The sequence below is a fragment of the Mauremys mutica genome, chromosome 4 (genome assembly GCF_020497125.1).
Source record: "Mauremys mutica isolate MM-2020 ecotype Southern chromosome 4, ASM2049712v1, whole genome shotgun sequence".
Lineage (NCBI taxonomy): Eukaryota > Metazoa > Chordata > Testudines > Geoemydidae > Mauremys > Mauremys mutica.
Window position 1 is genome coordinate 164,247,409 of NC_059075.1, and position 26,153 is coordinate 164,273,561.

Genomic DNA, 26,153 nt, shown 5'->3' on the forward strand with positions numbered 1-26,153 from the left:
ATTGTCTGCAGCACCTGGTGCCAGGGGCGGCTCTACAAATTTGGCCGCCCCAAGCAATCATGCCCGGGAGGCGCCCCCGAGCCGCGGGAGCAGCGGACCTCCCGCGGGCATGACTGCGGAGGGTCCGCTGGTCGCGCGGCTTGGCTGGACCTCCCGCAGCTGCGGGCGGTTCGCTGGTCCGGCGGCTCCGGTTGAGCTGCCGCAGGCATGACTGCGGCAGGTCCGCCAGCCCAGCCTGCCGCCCCCCCGAGAAAGGGCCGCCCCAGGCGGGTGCTTGCCCCGCTGGGCTCTGGAGCCGGCCCTGCCTGGTGCATACAGGGCCCTGATCTCAGCTGGCATCTGTAGGCGCTGGTGGAACAGAAATAATTGGGCTGGCCCTGATGCTGAACGGGGCAGTCACCTCTCGTCACTCACAAGCAATGCCTTGTCCTGGCTTCTTGCAGGATGGCTGAAGATGCCCCCAAGGACTCCTCAATGCCCATCGGTGCCTGGGTGGAGAGGAAACCGCCCCATGGGGAGAGTTGGCAAAATATCCCACAGCAGAAGCAGGAGCTGTGTGTGCCTCAGCCCTTCCGTGCCAGTGAGTGGGTACCTCCTGGGTGGGCGGAGGGGGCTGCAGAAATGGCCGGGGCCATGGCCCTGCATTGCGGTGGGGCTTGGCCCTCTGGGGGTTGGGTGGCAGGACTAGGGTGTCACTGGGGGGAGAAGACTCCATAGACCTTGTATTGCTCTGAGCTGCCATGAGATGGAGAGACAGGAAAACCCCGGCAGGGGGGAATGGCCCCTCCTGCTGGCAGCAGGCTGCAGCCTCTAGAGCTGATTGGGGCATTAGAAACGGCAGCCGAAGCATGGGGTGGAGACTGACTGAATCGCCCACCCTGATCTGTCACGCTGCAGGGTTGGAAGATATTTTCCACCCGTCGAAGGGCTGCTTGGTGCAGGGTGGGTTGTTTAAAGCCTAGGATTGCAGGGCACCGGCCAGAGCATAAGATGCCCCCTGGTGTTGCAGCCCCATCTGCTGGCTCCTTTGTTGCATGTCCCAGCACAGGGCATTTGGGGGGGAGGGTTGACGATGGGAGCCCAGTGCCTGCCCAGGTTACACCCGATGGCTCTGGCTGGCTGTTGGCGGCAGGAGAGGCAGTCAGAACAAGCAGAACGGGCAGGCTCTGGGTACCCATATCTCACACAGACTGGGCAACTGTTCCCTCTCCTACACGAGGACCAGAGCAATTCACTGCCAGTCCCTCTGCCCCCTCCAGCAATGGCCTGGAGAGTTGGGACACCACTCATGGCCTGACATCATCCCTCCTTCCAGATGTGACGCTCTCCAAATCCCCAGACTGAGCCTGCATGCTGGGCGGGGAAGTGGGGTGGCTGTTGGGAACCAGGGCTCTGACTGGATCCTTGCTGGGCTGGGCAGCAAAGAGGTGAGGAATCCAGGAATCGCTGTGCCAGACCCTGCTGTGCATGGGGGCTGCTCCCCTGCTGGGGCGGGAGTGAGGGGTAAGGGTTTTCTCTAAGATCTCTGTCACCCAGCCTGCAGCTTGGCAGACCCAGGTATTACCACCGCTCTGTCTTTGATCAGATTCACCATCCTATTGCAACGCCTGCTTTAGGAGGATAGACTGGGAGGAGAAAGAGGCCCTGGAGAACATCAACGCCTTTCTCACAAGCAATGAACAGGTACTAAGAGCCCTCCTCTGACCTGTCAGCTAGTGCCCTGTCCACATGCACCATCCGCCCTTCTCCGGGAGATGCATGGATTCTAAGGCCAGATGGGACCACTGTGACCTCCTGTATAACACAGGCCAGAGACCAGCCCCCGAATAATTCCTGTTGAAACTAAAGTATCTTAAAAATGTCCTGCCTTGAGTTACAAAAGGTCACCCACCATGCCACTTGCTCAGTTGTTCCAATGGTCTATTACTTTCTCAGTTAAAAACGTACATTTCCAGTTTGAATTTGTCTACTTTCAATTTCCAGCCCCTTTGAGGTGCCACCTGATGTATCGGGATACCACTGAGCCCGCCTGTTCTGCCAGCCTGGGCCCCCTTTACCTTGTCTTGCTGGGCTTGCGCAGGGCCACCCAGAAGGGGGGGAAAAGTGGGGCAATTTGCACCAGGCCCCGGGCCACGCCGAGGCCCCCACGAGAATGCCAGAGGCTCCCTCCGCCTGCCCCCATCCCCCGGCGCCTCAGCGCACCGCCTCCAGGAGTGGCCCTGGACAGAACTAAAGCAGCGTGGCTTGGGCGGGGCCTGAGCTCCTCCCGCTTGGAGCCACATGGTAAGGGGGCGGGGCCAGAGCGCCTCCCGCTTGAGCTGCATGGTAAGGAGGCATGGCCTGAGCACCTCCTGCTCAGAGCCACATGGTAAGGAGGCATGGCCTGAGCACCTCCTGCTTGAGCTGCATGGTAAGGGGGCGTGGCCTGAGCACCTCCCGCTCAGAGCCGCATGGTAAGGGGGCGGGGCTGTGAGCTCAGGTCCTGATGGAGCCAGGCTGCTGCAGTTCTGTCCAGGGGCCAGGAAAGCTCCTGGACGCGGCACGCTCTGAGGCTCTGGGAGAGGGGGGAGGTGGGAGTAAGCAGCATGGTAAGCCCCTCTGAGCTGGACACCCTCCTGACAGGCCCCCCCAGCCCTGAGCCCAGCTTCCCACCCAGCCCTGGGCAACAGCAGCGCCACCCCCAGGCAGCGCCGGCCCATTGGCACCAACCATCACCATCACCCAGCAACAGCCCATTATGTAATTGCAAATGTATATATACTGTCAAGGTTCCTTCTCCACTCTGAACTTTAGGGTACCGATGTGGGGACCTGCATGAACACCTCTAAGCTTAACTACCAGCTTAGATCTGGTTTTGCTGCCACCACTCCTAAATACTAACTCCCTTCCCTAGATAGTCTTGAGAAACTTCTTTACCAAGTCCCTGGTGAACACCGATCCAATCCCCTTGGATCTTAAAACAAGGAAAAAATCAATTAGGTTCTTAAAAAGAAGGCTTTTAATTAAAGAAAGAAAGGTAAAACTCATCTCTGTAAAATCAGGATGGAAAATAACTTTACAGGGTAATCAGATTCATAGAGCCCAGAGGAACCCCCTCTAGCCTTAGGTTCAAAATTACAGCAAACAGAGGTAAATCCTCTTAGCAAAAAGGAACATTTATAAGTTGAGAAAACAAAGTTAAACCTAACACGCCTTGCCTGGCTGTTACTTACAAGTTTGAAATATGAGAGACTTGTTCAGAAAGATTTGGAGAACATGGATTGATGTCCGGTCCCTCTTAGTTCAAAGAGCGAACACCACCAAAACAAAGGGCACAAACAAAAGCCTCCTCCCCGCCCCCAAGATTTGAAAGTATCTTGTCTCCTTATTGGTCCTTTGGGTCAGGTGTCAGCCAGGTTACCTGAGCTTCTTAACCCTTTACAGGTAAAAGGATTTTAGTGTCTCTGCCGAGGAGGGATTTTATAGTATTGTACACAGGAGGGCAGTTCCCTTCCCTTGATAGTTATGACACACACATTAAAGCATTGAATGTTTTAAAATCATGTATTTCGTGTATACCTCTACCCCGATATAACACTACTCAATATAACACGAATTCGGATGTAACGCGGTAAAGCAGTGCACTGCGGGGGGTCGGGCTGCGCACTCCAGTGGATCAAAGCAAGTTCGATATAATACGGTTTCACCTATAATGCGGTAAGACTTTTTGGCTCCACAGGACAGTGTTATATCGAGGTAGAGGTGTATTTTCAAATTATTAAAAATTAATTTTTGAATGTATTTCACTGGTTATTTTTTACATTTCCAAATACATGACACTATAGTATTGCAACTATTTTTTTATGGAAGGGGTCCCTGAAATTGCTTTGCCCCAGCCCCCCGAATCCTCTGGGCAGCCCTGGGCTCAGTTCACAAGCCACTTTCAGCCATACACTCAGGCAGGGCCACGCCCAGCTGCAGAAAGACACAGACCCTGAGATCAGCTCTGGGAAGACTCAGCTGAAGGGGCTTGTCCCAGTACTCTGGTGCCCACCTCCTTTGGAGTACAGACCCAAAGGTTTTATGAAATTTGCCTCCTCCCTTGATGTGGAGAGAGGCATGCACAACTCTTTGCCCCTCCCCCCAGTTACTAATTGTACACACTGGGTTATGGGATAAACAAGAAATAAGATTCTTAACTACAAGAGGTAGATTTTAAGTGGTTCTAAGAGATAGCAAACAGAACAAGTCAGATTACCTTAGTAAATAAACACAACATACAAACTAAGCTTTCCACACTAGATAGATAGGATCTACACTAGCAAATTCTCAGGCTGGCAGATTCTTAAGATTCTTTGCTGTGCAGCTTGGATTTCCCAGGTTTTCTTACACAGGTTAGGAATCTCTCTCCAGCCTGAGACCATCACTTCTCATAGCTCAATCTTTGTCCCTCAGGTGTCCAGGTGTCTTATTGCAGGGAGCGTGAGGTCCCCCCGATGTCATTGTTCCCCTTTTATCTCCTCTTCCCACCTGCTGGAAAACTCTTTTGCTGCGACCTGGGTCCAACAGTTCCCACTGTGTAGCGTTATCTCGAAGAGGTTTCTATGCTGTTTGTGTGCATTTCCTCAATAAGCCATTGTTTGGCATTTTTACTGTTGTATCTGATAGGCTGTTTTGAACCTCACAACGTGTTTCAGGAACACATACATAGCTGAACCTCATAACTGCACATACAGCGATAGCACATACAATCCAACGAGACATTAATGTCTAGCAGATAAAGACTTTTACAATACCTTACAATATGTACTTTGTACAAAACATATCCTAATGACATGACAGTGGTGAATATTGAGGTGTCAGGGTGTCCCACCCAGATGTTCCTCCCACTCTGTCAAGCCCCTACTAACACTGTCTGGCTGCTTAGCTGCCATGTTGCAGTTCCTCTCTGGACACCTACCCCGTGAGATCTGCTCCCTCTCTGGTCCGGTTTCATACAGAGCTGCCCTGCCCTGCCCTGCCCTCCCCAGATAGTCACTCCTGTTGCCAGATGAATGGCCTTCTGCCATTTGGGATATCAAAGCCTGAGCAGCACTGGGGGGAAGCTTTCTGACATCTCTCCACTGGCAGCTCCTTTCCACGCTAACCTTCCTGTTTGTGTCTAATCTCTGCGGGGCGTAGGACGAGGCCAAGAAACTCAAGTTCTTGGATTCCATCAGCACCCTCAGCAGCCTGCCTGCTTTTATGGACAAAGGCCTGCTAGTGGAGAAGATAAAGGTGAGTAAAACACACACTGGGGCTGTGTTACTTGGCGGGTTTAGTGACTGGCCTGGAGATCTTTGCAGATTTGTCGAACTTCAGCTGCCAATCATTGGATCGAGTCAGACTGAAGAGCCCATTATCCAGTATTTGCTTCCCCTGTAGGTACTTACAGACTGTCATCAAGTCACCCTGTCACTTTCTCTTTGTTAAGCTGAACTGATTGAGCTCCTTGAGTCTCTCACTATCAGGCATGTTTCCCAGTCCTTCAGTCACTCTTGGGGCTGTTCTCTGACCCCCCTCCAATTTATCAACATTCTCCTTGAATTGTGGGCACCGGACCCGGACACAGGATCCTAGCAGCGGTCGCACCAGTGCCAAATACAGAGGGAAAATAACCTCTCTAACAACTGGAGATTGCCCTGTTTGTACATCCTGGGATGGCATTAACCCTTTTGGCCCCAACTTCGCACTGGGCGCTCATGGGCAGCTGATTACCATGACTGCCAAGTCTTTTCCAGAGTCACCGCTTCCCAGGTTAGAGCCCCACATGCTGTGGGTGTGGCCTGCCGTCTTTGTTCCTAAACATATAACTGTATTGAAACGTAGATTGTTCCCTTGCACCCAGCTTCCCAAGTCACCGGGTCGCTCTGTGTACGCCAGTCTCCCTGCCCAGAGCCCCAACACTCCGCAGTCAGTGCCCACTAGGGAACTAGCAACAAATCTGCTCCGTAGATTTGGAAAGTCTTTGCTCTCCAGCACTGCAGAAAGCTTTCCAGAGCTAACCTCCCTTCCCTGAACGTGGGACAGCGTGGGCTGGTGGGTGGTCCAGTGGGCTGGGCTCAGCACACCGGGGTTCTACTCCCAGTTCTGCAGTAAGACCTTGGGCAAGTCACTTCCCCCTCTGTGCCTCAATTTCCTTCCCATGCCTTGTCTCGTCTAGTTAGCTCGTGAGCTCTCTGGGGCAGGGACTGGCTCTCACTGTGTGTGTGCAGCACCGGGCACAAGGGGGCCTGATCTCAGGTGGAGTCCTTGGGTGCTAATGCTGATGGAGCCTTTGCAGAGCACTGGCGCGTGACACTGGGACACTGAGCACAGGCCCTGCACTGCGCTCCCTGGCTGGAGCCCTGCACACCATCAAGCCTGCAGTATGACGACCTGGCTGCTGAGCCCACGTGTTGCAGGCCCTGCGCTTTGCTCCCCTGTCGGAGCCTTGCAGGAGCTTGGAGCCCAGCTGGCATTTCCCCACATTGTCTCCTCAGGAGCTGATTGATCACGAGTCCGTCGACTCCCTGACCGGCGTGATGCGTCAGCAAGCAATGCTCGCCATCATGAAGCTGAGGTACCCAGCCTGCCCGGCCCAGCCCCAGCCAGTGCTACATGCAGCCAGACATGCCAGCCACTTGGCATGGCCAGTTTTCCAGGGCATTCCCCCCTCTGCTCCTCCCCCATTTTCTGATTCCCCCAGGAAATGTGGCACCAGATGATGGTGCTGGTGCATGTGGACTGGCACCAGTGGGTAGGTGGTGGAGGATCCTTCGGTGCCTGGTGACCTCTCCACGTGGCCTTATGAAGATATGGTGGAGGGAGCGTGGAAGGCAGGACCGGTCCCCTCTGAGGGGAGAGGGGCAGTTAGGTGCTGCTGGAGCGGAGCGATTGGAGTCAGTGCCAGCTGCGTCACACTGGCAGCTCAGCGACTCCCAGTGGCTGAGAGGCTGGGCAGGCTGAGCCCTGGCACTTGGCACTGCCTGTGCCATGGGGGGCTCTCTCTCAGTGCCGCTAGTGCCCTGCTCTGAGCTTCCCAGAAGCCTGCCCATCAGGCGTCTGGAAGGTGATGGATGCTGCGGGCTGGAGCTGGGCTCTCGCTGTTGGCTCAATTAGTTCCCCAGGAATGGGAAGGGGAGGTGGGGCAGGAGCTGGAGCAACTCTCCCCACTGCGCACTGGCTTCCTGACAACGGGGCAGGCAACGGCATTGGCCATGATCGCGTCTCTGCGGGGGTGAGAGAGGGCGGGATTTGCATCAGCAGTGGGCGTAGCTGTTCCTCACTGGCTGCCGCCTGCCACGAGGGGCGCGGCTCTGTCCTGCAGGGGCAGCTCAAGTAGTCACCTGGCACCTCATTGCATGTGCTGGGGCCATGCTCTGGCAGTGGGGGTGAAGAGGTTAATGCTGTCTGGGCTGTCCCCACCTTCCTGCCCCCCTGCACACAGCTGTGTGCCCTGTCCAGCAGGCTGAGAGCAATGGGCAGGGGCAGGGCTTAGATCCCTGCTTCGGTTCTGCCCGGCTGTGGGCTGATGCAGCATCTCTCTGCTGGCCTGGACTGTGCAGCCGCAGTGCAGACGGCTGTGGTGGGAGGGTCTCTTGCCCCCAGTGGGGCAGGACTGGCAGGCTCCTCTGCACTGTGGCCGCTGGGTTCAGAGGCGCTTTGGTGCCAGCAGGCTCTAGTCTCCCGTCCATGCCATTTGCAGGATGTTGTTTCTTGGTGAAGCGCAGCGATCTCTGCCCCAGCCGGTGAGTGCTGGTGGGGTCACAGCAGACAGCTGCAGGCTACACTAAGTCCCTGCCTGCTGGTATGAGAGAAGGCAGCACCAACTCCTTCCACACCCCCCCCCCCGGCCTGTTCTCATCTGCCACCTGCCAGCTGGAGCCCTCGCAGGTGTTTCCATGTCCTGGGAGCCTGAGGGCAATATTAGCACATCAGTCCTGCCTCAGACCCCAAATCCGCATGTGTCTCTTCTCTTAGCAAAATGAAGCTACCGTGGCTGGTCCTGACACGACCCAGCCTGCTCGCCACCTGCTTCTCCAGCATCTTCTCCCTGCCTCCAGCACACACCATGGAGGAGGAGGTGGAGGCTGCTCTCTGCACCAAAGTAAGCCCCAAACCGGCCATGTTGAGCCGTCCCAAACCGAGTGGGAATCCTGCCACTCGCTCGTGTACTGTCCCCTAGGTTACCTGGCACTGGCATAAGAGTGTAATGATCACAGCTCCCCGACAGGACTTCAGCGCAGGACCTGCAGCACCAAAGCACAGGCCCCAAAGCACAGGCCCAGATAAAGGAGTAACTCCCTCCTAGGGTAGCAGTAGTAGGCATTTATCATTCACATGCACCGACAATTAGTGGGGAACAGACACTCCCTTCACAAGCACATTCATCCCCCATGCGTGGCTGGGGGCACAGGCCTGAGATCGGCTGCTTCAGGTGCACATAGGCCAGGGGAGCCGAAGCTTGGCTGGAAATCTGCCCTCCAAATGTGGAGTCCTGTCCGACTCTCCCAGTGGGATAGACTGTGTGCAGTGTGCTTTCTGGGGAGAGCAAAGACAGGTGGGGCCCTGTTGCCAGGAGGAGTTTGTAGTAGGTCCCCTGCGGGTACAAGTGAGTGGGTGAGCTGTAATACCAGGGGCTGCTATGACCTGGGGGGGTGTCACACGCCAGGGCATTGGTTCATCACCTGGCTGGGTAACTCCACTTGCTCTGGTTTCTCCTCTGCTCTGCATGCAGACTCTGAAAATCATGGATGAGATGCTGAAGGCCTTGGTGTGCGAGGATCAGGAGCCCAACCTTCTGGTGCTGCAAATCATCTTGAAGGTCTGGTGGCGTGGGGGCAGGAAGGGGACTCGTTCTGTAGCTGGGGTGGGGCTCAGGGACCAAGGCTCTGTTTAATCCCAAGCATGGGACACCCCCGTGCCTTCGGCTCCTCAGAGTACGTTCTCTACAAAGGTTCTTGGGCTGGAGGGCCAAGTGCCCCCACTATATCTGAGAAAGTGTGTATGGGGTGGGGGTGGAGGAGCGTGGGCGGGATCTGCTGTGTTCTCCACTGAGCCCCAATGTGAACCTGGTATTCCTTTGTGTTCACCATGGGCCCCACCAACCTGGCCAGAGCCCAGAGCTAGATTCCCCCAACATTCTAGTTCTGGGGCCACAGGAAGTAGATTCTGTGGGTCGTTTGTGCTCCCAAAAGAGGGAAATGTCCTTGACAGAGATTCGGTCTCCTCGATCCCAGAACCTGGGAAGAGGGAATCACAGAAGTGCAGGGCTGGAAGGGATCTCAAGAGGTCATCTACTCCACCCCCTGCACTGAGGTAGGGCCAAGCATTCCTAGACTGTCCCTGTTGAGTGTTTGTCCAGCCTGTTTTTTAAAACCTCCATGATGGGGAGTCCACCACTTCCCTAGGTAACCTGTCCCAGTGCTTAGCCACCCTTAGACTTTTTCCTAATATTTAACTTAAATCTCCCTTGCTGCAGATTAAGCTCATTACTTCTTGTCCTACCTCCAGGGGACATGGAGAACAATTTGTCACCATCCTCTGTATAACAGCCCTTAACGTATTTGAAGACTGTTACAGGTGCCCCCAATGTCTTCTCAAGATGAAACATGCCCAGTTCGTTCAACCTTTCTTCACAGGTCAGGTTTTCCAAACTGCTGATCATTTTTGTCGCTGTCCTCTGGACTGGCCCCAGTTTGTTCACATCTTTCTTAAAGCATGGTGCCTGCAACTGGACACAGAGCTCCAAGCTAACACAATTCAGAATGGCATTTCCCTTTTTCACAACAGCATCACACTGTTGATTCATATTCAGTGTGAGATCCATGATAACCCCCAGATCCTTTTCTGCAGTACTGCCACCTAGCCGGTTATCCCCCACTTTGTTTTTATGCATTTTTCCTTCCCTAAGTGTGTTACGTCACTTTTGTTTTGACTGAATTTTATCTTGTTGACTTCAGACCAACTCTCCAATTTAGCAAGCTGATTTTGAATTCTAATCTGTCCTCCAAAGTGCTTGCAACCCCTCCCAGCTTGGTGTCATCCACAAACTTTACAAGCATCCTCTCTTTTCCGTTAACCAAGTTCTTAATGAAAATATTGATTAGTACTGGACCAGGCACACCCCTGGGGGACCCCACTTGAGACACCCTCCCAGTTTGCTAGCAAGTCAGTGATAATTCCTCTTTGAGTATGGTCTTTCCATCAGTTGGACGCCCACCTTATAGTAATCTCATCTGGATCAGACTGGCTTAGTTTGCTTATGAGAATGTCTTGTGGGACTGTGTCAAAAGCCTTACTAAACTTCATATACATCATCATCATACTGCCTGCCTCCATCCACTAGGCAAGTAACCCTGTCAAAGAAGGAAATTAGATTGGTTTGGCATGGTTTGTTCTGGACAAATCCATGGTGCTATTCGTTATTACCCTATTATCTCCTCTAGATTCTTACATACTGTTTAATAACTTGTTCAGTATCTTTCTGGGTACCAAAGTTAGGCTGACAGGTCTATAATTCCTTGGGGCCTCTGTCGAAGAAAAACTCAGTTCTCGCTTTTTGTTTGGGTGCAGCAAAAACAAATACTTTATTAAATACTCTAGTGAACACAAGAGGGAGAGAGTGTCAGGAACTGGGTTGCCCCTTGTCCTGGACGGATCTCTCTCAATTAGTAAACAATCATAACAATTTTTATACCTTCTTAACAGACAGTGGCTAGCAAACCTGGAGACAGTAAAAGTAAACATTTGCATTTGTTTATACATAAGCCTATTCGTTATCTTATTTGTCTGCAATACTAGAACAGAAAACAAGACTGCAATTCACAAGGTCGTAACGACTCTTCACACAATTCTCTTTGTACCAGATATCTTACAGAATACAGGTCACATCTTAACTTCTGCTAATTAGCTAACATACATTAAGATCCCTTCAAACCTTTATTAATTAATTCTTGGCCTCCACACTCCCCCCTTTTGTACTTCTAGTACAACAAATACCTCAAATCTCAATTTGCATTAAACCATGGATTTCAGAGTCTACAGGAGACATGTCAACCTTAGGGGTTTTCATGGGATGCAATGACAATGCATGATTAGCATGAACATGAAAAGTAGTATTACTATCATTACGTCCTTTACAACAACAACAACAACATAATCCCACACCAACTAACAACACTACAAACAATAACATCCCCATAGGAATAAAATAATGGGGTTGTCGTACAGTTTTGGTAACAAAGCACAATACATCAAACTTAGTACATAAAGTAGACACTCTATAAGCTGTATGAAAGGCATTCTGCTCAGCATGATATATATTCTGAAGCATGTGAATTTGCCCTTGCAACTCAGAGATTCTGCGAACCTCTGGCAACAATGAAAGCAAATTCTGAAACCGATCAGGTACTATTCTAGTCCAATTAAAATATACCTGAAATCTAAGAGCTACATGTAACAGTCTATCTGCAGGCCAGTAAATGATATGAGTGCCTGCAGCAGTAGTAAGATTAATATGTATATCTCGTAATGTGGTGGTATTAACGTACACACAGCTATCATTAGCCTGAAAAAGTGGGTGTCCTGTAAGGGTAGTTCCTTGACCTCTACCCTCCCAGCAAATATTGTCATAAACAGTGACAACTTCCCCTGGCTTCAGTTTCCGTATACACTGAAGCTGTGGTGGTTCTAACGGCCAAAATGTCCATAAATTCCCTAATCCCATCCAAATATCAGCTGTAATCCCAGGAGCACTAACCAAAAATCGATTAGGAGAATCAGGTGGCCTGACTTCCCAGATATCTTGGTGAATCACCCAATCCCACATGCATCCTCCCCATGGACCCGGCAGGATTTGGTATGTGGGAGCCCACACCCCCTTAACCGGTCCATATGCTTGGAAGGAGCACTGTGAACGTCCACACTTCCATCCAGAAAGTGTCCAAGTATGTCTCCATGGCCACAGATCAGATGGTACTCCTGACGTGTCTGTAAGGGCAGTGGGCCAAGCTTGGTGCACTAGATCATTCCGAATGGCCATCAGCTGGTCATTCAGGAAATCCTGAATTTCCGAACATGCTAGATCCCACTGCAATGCCTTCCCAGCCTCAGTGATATTCAGTACCATCTCTCTCAATAAATTCTGGGTCAGAGAACTAAGGGCGGAAATGACATGTAACTCACCCACTCCGGTTCGCACTTGTGTCAGCTGTGCCCCAGAAATCAGGCCAGTGGCCTTCTCTAATTGGCCCAATTTCTCATCATGCTCCTGGGTCTTAAAAATATTCCAAACAGCAGCTGCAGAATTGGCCCCATCCCACAAGGATCCTGCTAGATCCCTCTTCTTTCTAGAGGAAATAACCCAGGCCCTCTGCTGTGCTAATCTAATGGCAGCCCCTTGGGAACAATTTGGATATGTAGAGGTGATCTGAAAACTAGATAAAGGCAATGTAAACTTCACAGTCCCTAGTGTAGTGTTAAGTACAGTCCACCGATATTCTGGCACATTTCCCCTCAGCGTAGGTCTATACCACATCTGTTGGTTGTAGACCTGCATATATTTCTGAGAGGCATTAATATCAATAGCATAAGAGGGAGTGTATTGCAATAAAGTACAAGTCACATTATCAGTCACTGGAATGGTCTCAATACAGGTAAAATTTCCAGTAGCAGAACAAACTCTTTGGGTAGTCGTTTGATTATTCACTAATTGGGTAACCAAATAACAATAAGGGCCTCTTTCAGGTAACATAGCACAAATTCCAGGAATAACCATCATATCTACTTCACTATGGAACCCATCAATTTCATATTTAAATTCTCGGGGCTGATGTGCAGTAATATTATGGATCCCTATTTCCACTGATCCATTTGTTTTCCACTCAATGGTTCTCTCATAGGAATTCTGTTGAACTTTAAAAAATAGGCTTTCTGAGCAATATTCTAATAAATCACTAAGATGGGAAGGTCTGGGCCAATGAATCTCATTAGAATATACAATTTCGTTTACATCTGGATAAATTACAGAAGTGATGGCCAGGGTTGAGGGGCTAGTGGGGGTAACCTTTGTGGTAGCAAGGTGCTTTTGGTAGTCATTATCTGAAAGCCAATTAGGGAGGGCAGTACATCCCCAGGGTACTTGTCCATAAGCACAGAGCCCTGCCCCTGGAAGAAATAGAGAAATAGTATTAAGAAGTAGAGAAATAGAGAATAGCATTTGAGAAATAGTACTAGGCCTAGGCATATTTAAAATAGCTGAAACACGAGAGTCTGACAAATGACGCTTGCCATGAGAAATATCATGACCAAGATAATGAACCTTGGGTTGACACAGTTGGAGTTTCTCCTGGGATGCTTTGTGACCTTTGGCAGCTAAAGCAGTTAAAAGAGTCAGAGTATCAGTTTTAGAAGAGTCAAAAGAGAAAAAGACGCCAGTAAAAGGTCATCCACATATTGTATAAGTACTGATTTTCCAGGGAAAACCACATCATCCAGATCCTTCTTCAGGATCTGAGAAAACAGGGAGGGAGATTCAGTATACCCTTGGGGTAACCTGGTCCAGGTATACTGACATCCTTTATAAGTAAAGGCAAACAAATACTGACTATCTGGGTGAATTGGAATAGAAAAAAAAGCTGAACACAAATCTACAACAGAAAAATAAGTGGCTGACGGTGGAATACAAGAAAGAATTGTAGCTGGATTTGGAACCACTGGAAAAGAAGGCAAAACCACAGCATTAATAGCGCGAAGGTCTTGAACAAACCGATAGGTATTCCTTCCTGGCTTCTTTACAGGAAAGATAGGAGTATTACAAGAACTAATAGTGGGAACAATAATACCCTGTTGCAATAAAGATTCTATAACCGGAGCTATGCCTGCCACTGCTTCAGGACGCAGTGGGTATTGTGGAATCCTTGGCAAAAGCTTAGCAGGGTCCACAAGAATCTTAACCAGCTCGGCTGTTCTAATCTGTCCCACGTCATTTGCATGACGAGACCAGAGATGGGGGGGCACTTGTGACAACAAATGCACAAGGTCAGGGCTGAGTGGAGACTGCGACGCAGCTGGCTCGGATATATGGAGTGTGGCCAACACCAGGTTAGTATTCTCATCAGGAACCTGTAAGAATACGCCATCTGGTGTACAGTAAATGGTACAACCTAATTTACACAACAGATCTCTTCCCAGCAAATTCACAGGAGAAGTAGAACTGAGTAGAAAGGAATGTTTATCTTCTAGAGGGCCAAGAAAAATTTCGAGGGGTACTGTGACAGGATGCGAAACAGGACAGTTTGAAATGCCCACAGCATTAACAGACAAAGTGGACAAAGGAACAGAGGGAAACTCCGAGGATCTCAGAGCAGATCTACTAGCCCCAGTGTCCACAAGACAAGTAACAGATTTACCAGCAATATTACAATCAACAAATGGGCCTTCTTGATTAATAGAAATTAAAGGATTCATGATGCAGTTACGTTTCCTCAGGCTGTCCTAGTAAGGGGTTCCTTGTGGGGAGAATACAGGCGCTTCAGGATTTGGGAACTGAGTTGGAGTCTGAGCTAATCGATTTGGACACTCATTCCTCCAGTGTCCCTCCTGACCACACAAGTGGCATGCAGTGCTCCCAGTCGGGGCAGGATTCTGGGCAGAATATGAGGAACCCCTTCCCATACCTCTCCCACGACCTCGTCCCCGTCCTCTTCTCATTCCCCCACGACCCCTGAGCTGATAAGTTTGTAACTGTAAAGCCATAAGTTTTGTTTCACTAGTTTCTTTCTTCTGGTCTATGCAAGCCATACAATGATTTGCAACTGTCACCAATTCTGAAAGGGGTTTAGTTTGCCAGCCAATACAAATAGTTCTCAATGGTTGCTGAACTTTTGGCAAGAGTCCCTGAACAAAAGCAGCTCCTACCGCTTCCCTGGCATTATCAGCTGGATCAGTAATTCCCGAATGCTGTTCAAAGACCTTAGTCAGTCGATCAAGATAATCAGCAGGGGATTCCCCCTTATTTTGTTTACAATTCGCAATCTTAGTCCAATCTGTTTTCTTAGGACAAACTTCTGAAATAGAGGTCAAGAGACGATTCCTAGCCACTGCCAAAGCATCCCCAATACCAGGGTTGGTATCAGGCCAAGCTGCCTGTCTGTTAAGCCGTTGCTGAACTTCAGGGGGCAGTACAGCTCGTAAAAGTTGATTAATATCTGCCCAAGATGGATTATAGCACTGAATCACTGTCTGGAGCTCTTCTCTAAACTTTACTGGCTCCTCCCTGATTTTAGGAAATTCTTTCACCAAGTTTCTAAGATCTCCAGGTGTCCAAGGGGCATGTACCTTAATTAACCCCCCTATAGCTCCAGCTCCAGGCAAGTCTCTTAAAGGAGCCTGGAGTGCCTGTGTCGTGCTTCTAAGAAAGTAGCCGGCATGGTTATCAGCAGAAGCAGGGTTAACCGGACTACTGGTGTCAGTCAGTAGGGAAGAAGATAATTCTTCCGAAGAAGGAGAATGAACAACTTGTGCAGTTGATAATTGCGGCGGCGAGACAACCACTGCCTGCACAGCCTGAGAAGGGGGGGCCGTGGGGGGAACGGGCTGCGGCTGTGGAATGCTGCTAAAACAATCCACTATATCTTCCGCAGTCTCCTCCTCACTTTCAGGTTTAACTAATTGAGGATAAAGAGAAGCAGAGGGCTGCACTGAAGCAGGAAGACATTTGGATGTCTTACATTTAAGTTTTAAATCCTGTACTTCAGTTTTTAATTTCTCCTGGGAGTCCTTCAGACTCCGCACCCGAGACTCATGGAGTCTCTTTGTTGCTTCCTCCCACCAAGACAGAAAGTGCTCGCACTGCGCAGCAGAGGCATGTGATTTAAGGGTTTCCCTGAGGTATGTAAGTTTATCCAATTCAAAGGTACCTTCTAATGGGCATTGTTTAAATGAATTTTCACGCGTGTACAGATTCCAATCAGTTAAATACCTGCAGGTTTTAGGACCATAATGTACGTACATGTAATATGCTGGGGTACCCTTAGAGGGTAAAGTGGAAAGTTTAGACTGTTCCCCCCCCATTTTCCAGTCACACCAACTGAGGGGGTCCCTGTCCGCGCTAGCGGACCAGAATCTAAGAATCCCTCCCTACAGGGCACTCACGTACAGGAGAGACTCACAAGAAAGACTACGACCCTCTTACACCCCCTTTCAGCAAAGAGCGTCGGCTAGTCTCTGGGAGATAAAGCCGCGTACTCTAATTGCTTCCAGGGAGACGATCAGATTGTCAGTAGCCCACACAGAAGGGAAAGGGAGGGAAGATGGGTTCACACACTCCTAGACCCAGGCAGCTTCCTCGCCGGACTATGCCAAGCTGAGTCAGCCCACCGTGGGTCGGATCTCCTAAAGATCCACTAGTTACTGGGCTTGCGTTAGACTACTCCTGATCATTAGCAATCGCTTCACAGGGCAATCTGGGCGTCTTCCAGTAACGAACACTCACACAGGTATACACACACACACACACACACACACACACAGGCCTCTTTTCCTCTATTTAACCCTTTTTTAACCTTTTTAAATTTTTTTTTTAATTTTTTTTTTATTTTTTTTTATTTTTTTTTTTTATCCAAGATGCATCGTTACCTGGTCCGGACCAATACCATGAGGCGGTATGACAACCCCTCTTGAGGCGGTAAAAACCCCTCAGCACCGGTGCATTCTAATGCATTACCTTATGCATTACCTGTTGGCCAACTCAGCAGTTCCCAGTACTGCTATAAACTAACCTTATTGGGGCCTCTCCCCAATACCACTCTGCATTTGATCCTGCTGCACAGTCAATAAGTTCAGATGGCGTGAGCCCAGCAGAAACAGACGTCCCCCACAGACAGTCCTCCTCCGATACCCCAATAGAGATTTCAAAAGGTCTCTTACCTCTATTGTGGCGCCATGGGGTTAGAAGGGGAACGATCTGTAGCAGCCGTCTGTGTGTCCGTGGGCGTTGCCATCCCGGACGAGCCCCCAAATTGTCGAAGAAAAACTCAGTTCTCGCTTTTTGTTTGGGTGCAGCAAAAACAAATACTTTATTAAATACTCTAGTGAACACAAGAGGGAGAGAGTGTCAGGAACTGGGTTGCCCCTTGTCCTGGACGGATCTCTCTCAATTAGTAAACAATCATAACAATTTTTATACCTTCTTAACAGACAGTGGCTAGCAAACCTGGAGACAGTAAAAGTAAACATTTGCATTTGTTTATACATAAACCTATTCGTTATCTTATTTGTCTGCAATACTAGAACAGAAAACAAGACTGCAATTCACAAGGTCGTAACGACTCTTCACACAATTCTCTTTGTACCAGATATCTTACAGAATACAGGTCACATCTTAACTTCTGCTAATTAGCTAACATACATTAAGATCCCTTCAAACCTTTATTAATTAATTCTTGGCCTCCACACCTCCTTGTTCCCCTTTCTGAAGACAGGTTCTGTGTCTGCCCTTCTCCAGTCCTTTGGGACCTCAGCCCTCCTAAAGGTTCAGCGATTGCTTTGCCTAGCTCCATCTAGGGTGAATATCATGAGGCTCTGCCAACTTGAATACATCTAACTGACCTCAATTGTCGTTTACCTGTTCTCTCCCTAGTCTAGCCTGTATTCCTGCCCCCTTGTTGTTAATATTGTGTTAAGCATCTATTGTCCCAATTTGTTTCTCTCAGGTCCTGCTCCCCTGGACTACATCCAAGGAGGTGCATGAGCGGCTGAGGGCAGTGGGAAGGATCACCTGGCTTATGGAATTCATGGGGTCTCAGTGCAAATTCCAGGTGAGCAGCCTGTGACCCTGGCCACCTCCTAACTACACTGAGCAGCCTCGTGGTGCAGCACGCCCTGGCATGGAAAACGCAGGCCTAGAATAGTGACTTAGCAAGATCCTCAGTAGGAGTCCAATCTAACGAGCCCTGATGTCGATGGGTCTGTCCTCTGACTCCAGTGGGATTTGGGTTGAGTCCCATCATTCTGTCTCCAAGGACTCTCCCCGCTGTTCCCCTAGCACCAAAGTCTGCTCCGAAGGGTCAGTGCATTTACACAGGATTGCCCTGAGAGCAGCCTGTGAACCCAGGTATTTGTTCACCCCCTTTGTCAGACGCCTGTGGGATGCTTTGGCATCAGCTCCTGCCAGGCTGCCAGATGAACGCCCCTTGCTCTGCATGCTCAGGGCCATTGAGCTGCTCCAGCTGCTCCATCCCCCCTGTGGAAGGGCTTCCCCTCTGGCAGCTGGAGGGGGTCGCTCGGATGATGTGCCCCCAGAGGCTGGGTCAGCAGAACAGAATGAGGGAGGTGGGAGGGGACACAGTGAAAGGGATGGGCGGGGCCAAAGGCGCCAGAGAACTGGGGAGTGGGAGTGGGGAGGCTGTGCAGACCCCGGGAGAGGAGGGCAAGGGGCTTGGTGCCAGGTGGGGAAGAGCAGGGAGCCAGTGCAGGGGCTGCAGGAGGGGGAGACGAGAGGACAAGGCTGCAGGAGAGAGCCAGCAGGAGAGAGCAGGCAGGCTGGGGGCGGCGCGGAAAGGGAGGGCTCTGGGGAGCTCCAGGATGGAGTGAGAGAGGCAGAATGCAGAGCAGAGGAATCCAAGGTGACCCCAAGCTCCTGGGCCTGAGGTCAAAGAAGGGAGGGGGATGGCAGAAGGGGCTGGGATTAGGAACTTGCCCTTGAGATGGAGACTGGACGTTAGTTCATTCGTTACCTGGGTCCCCACTCGGGGGTAACGTTTGCTGACTTTGCTGCCCAGATTTCTCCATCCCTGCTGAGCTTTCCTCAGCCCCTGGTGATGGGCCCCACAGCTCCTCCTGCTCTCATTGTCTCCAGTCTCTCTGCGGTGGCCTCTGCCTCCCCCTGTTCTAACCCATTGCTAGGGCAATGCCAGGGGGACTCGCTGCGCTAGGTCTGCAGGGGCGAGTGACTCCCTTTGCTCCCTCTCTCCGTCAGGAAGTGGAGGAGTTCAGCGTCCTGGGCCAGCTGATGGGGTGTCTCACTCTGTGCTGTGCGGAGCAGGAGCAGGAGATCTGGCAATTGGCTGTGGAGGGCCTTCACCACGTCTACTCCTTCATGCTGCAGCTAAAATGTAAGAGCACTGGAGACCCTTGTCCTTCCTAAATACACTGACATGGGGTTTCCAACATGAAAAACATATTTATTGAACACTTCCACTTTTTCTGCAACCTTTTAAACAGTCTCCATCTAGTAATGAGCCTACACCACTGCTACGATTTCTTTTGTTCCTAATACACTTTTTAAAGAAATCCTCCTTATTATCCTTAGTCCTGCAAGCCATGGAGTTTACCCTGATGTTTACCCTCTATCCATATTCTACTCTTCATAACTCACATAAGAATGGACATACTGAGTCAGACCAATGTTTCATCTAGCCCAGTATTGTGTCTTCAGATAGTGGCCAGTGCCTCATGTTTCAGAGGGAATGAACTGAACAGGGAAATTCTGAGTGATCCATCCCCTGACATGCAGTCCCAGCTTCTGGTAGTCAGAGATTTAGGGACATGCAGAGTATGGGGTTACATGCCCTGATTATCTTGAACCCAATTATACTTTTAGCCTTCACAACATCCCATGGCAACAATTTCCACAGGTTGCCTGTGCATTGTGTGCACAGATACCTTCTTTTGTTTGTTTTTAACTTGCTGCCTCTTCATTTCATAAAGTGACCCCTAGTTCTCCTGTTATGTGCAAGAGTAAATAACACTTCCCTAGTCACTTTCTTCATACCAGTCATGATTTTATAGACCTCTATCATATCCCCCCTTAGTCATCTCTTGTCTAAACAAAATAGTCCCAGGTCTCTACTACAGACCTATATTGTTATAACTATATTGCTCAGGGGTGTGAAAAATCCACACCCCTGTCGGCAGGAGCACCTCTCCCACTCACCTAGCCAGCGCCTCTCAGGGAGGTGGATTAAGAGCTTGTTTGCATAGGAGCATCTTCACGTAAACTCTATAGCGCCAGTGCAGCTACGGCGATACAGTGTTTGAAGTGTAGACTTGCCCCCCATCTTTTTTATCTCTCCTCATATGGAAGCTGTTCCTTCCCCCTAATCATTTTTGTTGCCCTTCTCTGCACCTTTTACAATTCTGGTATATCTGTTTTGAGATGGGGCGACCAGAACTGCATGCAGTATTCAAGGTTTCGGCGCATCATAGATTTATATAGAACCAGTGATGAGCTGCCAAAATCTTCACAACCGGTTCCCTATAAAAAGTTCTGATTTAAGGGAGGGAAGCAGAGGAGGGTACGGGGTCCCCTGCAGGGCCTGGGGCAAATTGCCCCACTTGCCCTCCCCCCCGCGGCCCTGGAGCTTGCAGCCTCCCCCGTACCTTACCTTGCCAGCAGCTCAAAGCAGCAGGATGACTCTGGAGCTCAGCTGAGCTGCCCAGCTGCTGGCCATGCTGCGGCTCTGCGGGGTGGGGGAAAGCGGGGGAGACATCCTCGTGGGGCTGGGGGCCCCTGCAGGGCCTGGGCCAATTGCCCCACTTGTCCCTTCCCTCCCCTCTGGCTAGCCCTGGAGCTTGCAGCAGCCCCCTTCCCCCCCACACTTGCCGGGCTACTCAAAAAGCGGCAGCAGGACGACTCCCGAGCTCAGCTGAGCTGCCCAACTGGTGCCGGCGACTGGCCACGCTGCAGCTGGTGGGAAGCGGGGGAGGGGCCAGGGGAACCTCAGCCTCCCCAGCTGGGAATCCTGGGAGCAACAGGATGGTCCGGCCCGCAGACCGGAGTTCTTTGCCCATCTCCTGGCCCTTTAACAACCGGTTTTCCACGGAGGTCTAATTTTAGCAACTGGTTCTTGGGAACCTGTGGGAAACGGCTCCAGCTCACCACTGTATAGAACCATTATGATATTTTTCTGTTTTATTATCTATCCTTTTCCTAATGGTTCCCAACATTCTGTTTGCATTTTTAACTGCCGCTGCACGTTGACTGGATGTTTTCAGAGAACTATTTACGATAACTCCAAAATCTCTTTCTTGAGTGCTAATTTAAACCCCATAATTTTGTATGTATAGTTGGGATTATGATTTCCAATGTGCATTACTTTGCATTTATCAATATTGAATTTCATCTGCCATTTTCTTGCCCAGTCCCTCATTTTTTTTAGATCCCTTTGTAGCTCTTCGCAGGCTGCTTTGGATTTAACTATCTTGAGTCATTTTGTATCATCTGCAAATTTTGCCACCTCACTGGTTACCCCTTTTTCTGGATCATTTATGACTATGTTGAACTACACTGGTCTCAACACAGATCCTTGGGGGACCACGCTATTTACCTCTCTCCACTGTGAAAACTGGCCATTTATTCCTGTCCTTTGCTTCCTATCTTTTAACCACCGACTCATGAGAGAACCTCCCCTCTTATCCCATGACAGCTTCCTTTGGTTAAGAGCCTTTGGTGAGGGACCCTGTCAAAGGCTTTCTGAAAGTCCAAGTACACTATATCCATTGGATCACCCTTCTCCACATCCTTGTTGACCCCTTCAAAGAATTCTAGTAGACTGGTGAGGCATGATTTCCCTTTATAAAAGGCATGTTGGCTCTGCCTCAACAAATTGTGTTCACCGACGTGTCTGATAATTCTGTTCTTTCCTATAGTTTCAACAATTTGCCTGGTACTGAAGTCAGGCTTACCAGGGATCACATCTGGAGACTTTTTTAAAATTCACTCTCACATTAGCTATCTCATACAGAGGCTGATTTAAACGCTAGGCTACATACCACAGCACTGCACATAAGTCTGTCTGGATGTCTCGTGATAGTTGCAACCTTTGCACCAGGCAGGCAATTTACCATGCGGTTCTCCCAGTCATCACAAACCCAACTGTTTATATGTCTATTGATTGAATCCCCCATTACTATTTCCTGGCTTCTCTTTGTAACTGGGGTTCCCGCCTCAGGAGGGGTAGCCTCAGTGTGAGAGGACATCATGACTTCATCTGGAAGGTGGGTCCCAACTATGGGATCGTCTCCCTCTGCCCCAGCTCGATGTTCTCCTTCCCCAAAACTTTCACCCTCCTCAGCAGCACAGAGGCTGTCAGACTGGGGGTGGGACTACTCTACTGCATCCCTAAAAGTCTCCTCTATGTACCTCACTGTCTCCCTTGGCTCCACCAGTTCAGCCCCTCTGGTCTCCTGGTCTCCGAGGGCCAGTAGCTCCTTGGGCCAAATGCCCACATATGCTACCTGCCCACAGGGCTGGTAATCGTACATGCTGCATTCAGTGCAATCAACTGGAGAGCCCCACGCTGCTGCTGCCCTTCTGCCTGGTTTATTTTTACTCTTCCAGGGGGGTTAGTTTGTTTAGTTTGGGGGAGGGATGGGGGGGAACAGGTTATTGGCCTGAGTTTACAGTATGTTTGTTAGATGAACTTTTCTCTCACACACCCTCTCTAAACTTCCTTGCAAAACTCCCGTTTGCTAACCGAAGGTCTGATTTATATTGCCTGTTGTCTGTTTCCCCTCCCTGGGTCAGCCAAAATGCCGGTGAATCACGGTGCAGAGTATCGGCAGCTCCTCCACGACAGTCAAACTGAGAGAGCCTTCTGGGTCACCAACATCAGCAATATCACATCGGTAACTACAGTCAGTGCTTCCTGGGATTGTTGTGCCCAGAGTTATCAGGAGTCAGAAATTAACACCCTAGGAGTCAGGGGGAAGGGACAGACCCAGGATGTGACTAACCCCATCCAGCTGGGACAGAGACCTGCCTATGGCCCACTCCACCTCATAGAATAATAGACCTCAGGAAATTATCTAGTCCAACCCCTTACTCAAAGCAGGACCAACCCAACTAAATCATCCCAGCCAGGGCTTTGTCAAGCCTGACCTTAAAAACCTCTAAGGATGGAGATTCCACCACCTTCCTAGGTAACCCATTCCAGTGCTTCACCACCCTCCTAGTGAAATAGTGTTTCCTAATATCCAACCTAAACCTCCCCCACTGCAACTTGAGACCATTGCTCCTTGTTCTCTCATCTGCCACCACTGAGAACAGCCGAGCTCCATCCTCTTTGGAACCCCCCTGCAGGTAGTGAAGGCTGCTATCAAGTCATGTGCCCCAGCCCCCGCATCATTTTCATTGCCCTCTGCTGGACTCTCTCTGATTTGTCCACATCCTTTCTCTTGTGCGGGGCCCAAAACTGGACGCAATACTCCATGTGTGACCTCACCAGTGCCGAATAGAGGGGAATAATCACTTCCCTCCATCTGCAGGCAGTGCTTCTACTAATGCAGCCCAATATGCCTCCCTACATGACACATCCCAAGATGCACTGGGGCTCATCCAAACCTGATCCCAGCTCCTTGACAGGTTTGCTGGGAGCTTCCTCAGAGATTAATGCAATAAAAGGCATCATTGCATCTGCGCATGAGCGCCAGTCCCTGCTGAGCACTAGAGAGTGTATCCGTGCTGCGCAGTATTGTGCCCCCGTGCACTGCCACGCTGGCCTCTGCCATGCATGACAGCTTCCGATTGCTGGCTGGGTACTGTGCTGCCCAGGTGCAGTAAGCCAGGCCTGTCCCGGTAGAGTGGGGTTTGCCTGCACTCCTGGCCGGGCCAGTCCTGGCTGCTAGGCCACTGACCGGATCCGCGCTGGGCAGCAAAAGGGGTTTCACTGGCAGTTTGTTTCAGATTTTTGGGGAGTACTTCGACACGTCTGAGTGCATGGACTTCCTCCTCGTTGCTATCAAGGGCATGAGAGACTCCAGCATCCATGACGCACTGACGGCCAGGAACATGCTGCATATGATCCTGGAGGTTCCCGGCCTCAGCTTGGGGAGGGTAAGAGCTGCAGTGAGAACACCCTGCTGGGGGAGCCCATCCGTGGGAGACTCTGTCTCTGGGTGCTAGGCATTACTGGGGGGCAGTTCTCTGGCCTGTGAAATGCAGGGGGTCAGTCTTGGTCAGGGGTCAGCAACCTTTCAGAAGTGGTGTGCCAAGTCTTCATTTATTCACTCTAATTTAAGGTTTCACGTGTCAGTAATACATTTTAATGTTTGTAGAAAATCTCTTTCTATAAGTCTATAATAAATAACTAAATATTGTTGTATATAAAGTGTAAACGGGCTACTCACCGCCGCGGCGCCTCCTGCTGGTTTTCCCGGGGAATTGGCTCTTTTTCAGCCCGGAGCGCCCTCTGCAGGCCGGTGATCCCCTTTTTACTATCGGCCCCGTGTCCCTCCCAGGACCCGGTGCCCCTTTTACTATAATTGGGTCTCCCCCTCCCAGGGGAACCCCCACCCTACTATCCCCACTTTGCCTCAGTAGTGGCCACTGACAGTCATGGTCTAGCCCCACACCCTGGGGCAGACTGCAGTATCAGCCCACTCATCACAGGCAATAGGGGTTTGGACCTGCTGCTTTGTCCTACCCCTGGGCTGCCCTCTGCAACCCCAGTACCTTTGGCCCACTGCTAGGCCGCAGCCTGGGGCTTTCTAGGCTGGAGCTCCCCAGCTCCTCAGCCTTTTCCCCAGCCCTGCTTCACCCTAGGTACCTTCTCAGCCTCTAAGCAGCCAGGCCCATCTCTCTCTGGAAGCAGAGAGAGAGTCTGACTGGGCTCTGGCTACCCTGCTTCTTATAAGCCCCAGGGCTTCAGTTTGGGGCGTGGCCTCCAGCTGCAGCCACTTTCCCAATCAGCCCAGCTCTGTCAGGCCACTTTTAACCCCTTAAAACCCCGGAGCAGGGTCCACCCTGCTACACAAAGTAAATAAATTTTTTAAAATTTTTAAGAAGCTTCATTTAAAATGAAATTAAAATGCAGATCTCCCTGGACCGGTGGCCAGGCCCCGGCAGTGTGAGTGCCACTGAAAATCAGCTTGCGTGCCACCTTCAGCACACGTGCCATAGGTTGCCTACCCCTGGTCTAGGTGATCACCATGGCCGCTTGTGGCCTTGCAGTCTATGAATCGATAGGCTGGGAACTAGTGCTGTGTTCTAGGCCCGGGGCTGGTGAAGAGGTTATGGGAGGGCAGATGGCTCTCAGGTGCAGCAGGTCCTTGGCTCCCCAGATCAATAGCCGTGCGAGGAAGCCAAGGCCCCCACCTCCCCATTTCCCTTCCAGGTGTCAGAGGCTGTGAAGAGCATTTCATAACCACCTGGACTCCATCAGCACGCCACTTGCCCGGCAGGAGCTGCGCAGGGCCCTTCTCCTGCTGGGCTACCGGTTCAGCAAGGAGGTGGTCGGAACCCTGCTGGGCTGCTCACTGTCATGTGACAGGTACGGGGCTGCGGCTACCACCACTTGCACTCTGGGTCCCCCGGACTGGTCCCGCTGCCAGAGACAGGGGAGTGCAGAACCCTCCAGAGATCTCCTGCTCCCTGCAGAACTGCTGCTTCTCCTGGAGGGTTTTGCAGGCTGGCTTGCCCTGGACACAGGCCAATCTGCAAAACCCTGCACGGCATCCCTCGGCCTCTCCTGTGGCTGACACTCAGACCTGGCCCCATGTAGCCTGCACCAGCCAACAGGGTCCTTGCAGGAGCAGGAGGGCAACAAAGGGCCGGCTGGTGAGGGGAGACCCAGCAGGCGTGCCAGTGCTGAGGGGTGCAGGAGGCTGGCAGGGCTCTGATCGGGTGCCACTGGCTCTCTCCCTTTGCAGTGTTGCTGCGGAGATGTGGAAGATGCTGACATCCCAGCCCAAGACCACAAGAAAGATCCTTGGGGAGCTGGTCAGCATGCTGCAGGAGCCGGCTCGGCGACAGCATCAGCTCTCTGAGAGACCAGCTGGCGTCCCCCCCTTGGCCGTAAGTACCAGCCCCTGCAGCAAGGGAAGGAGTGCCGTGTGTCCCCATCATGGCCTGAGGGGGTCTCTCAGTCTCCCACGGGGTATAGTCATTGGGCCAAAGAGAGAAAGAGTGTGACTTTAGCCAGTGCTATATTCGAGCCGGAACACGCCCAAACGCTCTCCTGGTGCTATTCAGCAGCACTCATAGAATCACAGGGTGAGAAGGGATCGCAAAGTCAGCTCATCCAGCCCCCTGCAACAGTGCAGGACTTCTTGTTTCTAACCCACCCTGGACAGATGGCTCCAGCCTCCTTCTGAAAACCTCCAGCGAAAGAGTTTCCACAAGCTCCCTAGGGGTCTGTCCCATTGTCCTACTC

General features: G+C 51.0%; 1 protein-coding gene across 1 annotated transcript in view; it reads left to right on the top strand.

Moving 5' to 3' along the window:
- The window catches only part of LOC123369244 (maestro heat-like repeat-containing protein family member 7), a 710,553-nt gene extending 685,408 nt beyond the window's left edge, over positions 1–25,145 (top strand). The window contains exons 3-11 of the mRNA XM_045014599.1: positions 5,161–5,256; positions 6,501–6,580; positions 7,981–8,107; positions 8,738–8,824; positions 17,715–17,819; positions 18,980–19,115; positions 22,529–22,629; positions 23,687–23,836; positions 25,116–25,145. Coding sequence (XP_044870534.1) covers positions 5,161–5,256; positions 6,501–6,580; positions 7,981–8,107; positions 8,738–8,824; positions 17,715–17,819; positions 18,980–19,115; positions 22,529–22,629; positions 23,687–23,836; positions 25,116–25,145 — 912 coding nt within the window. The remainder of the gene's footprint in view (positions 1–5,160; positions 5,257–6,500; positions 6,581–7,980; positions 8,108–8,737; positions 8,825–17,714; positions 17,820–18,979; positions 19,116–22,528; positions 22,630–23,686; positions 23,837–25,115) is intronic.
- The last annotated feature ends 1,008 nt before the right edge of the window (positions 25,146–26,153 follow it).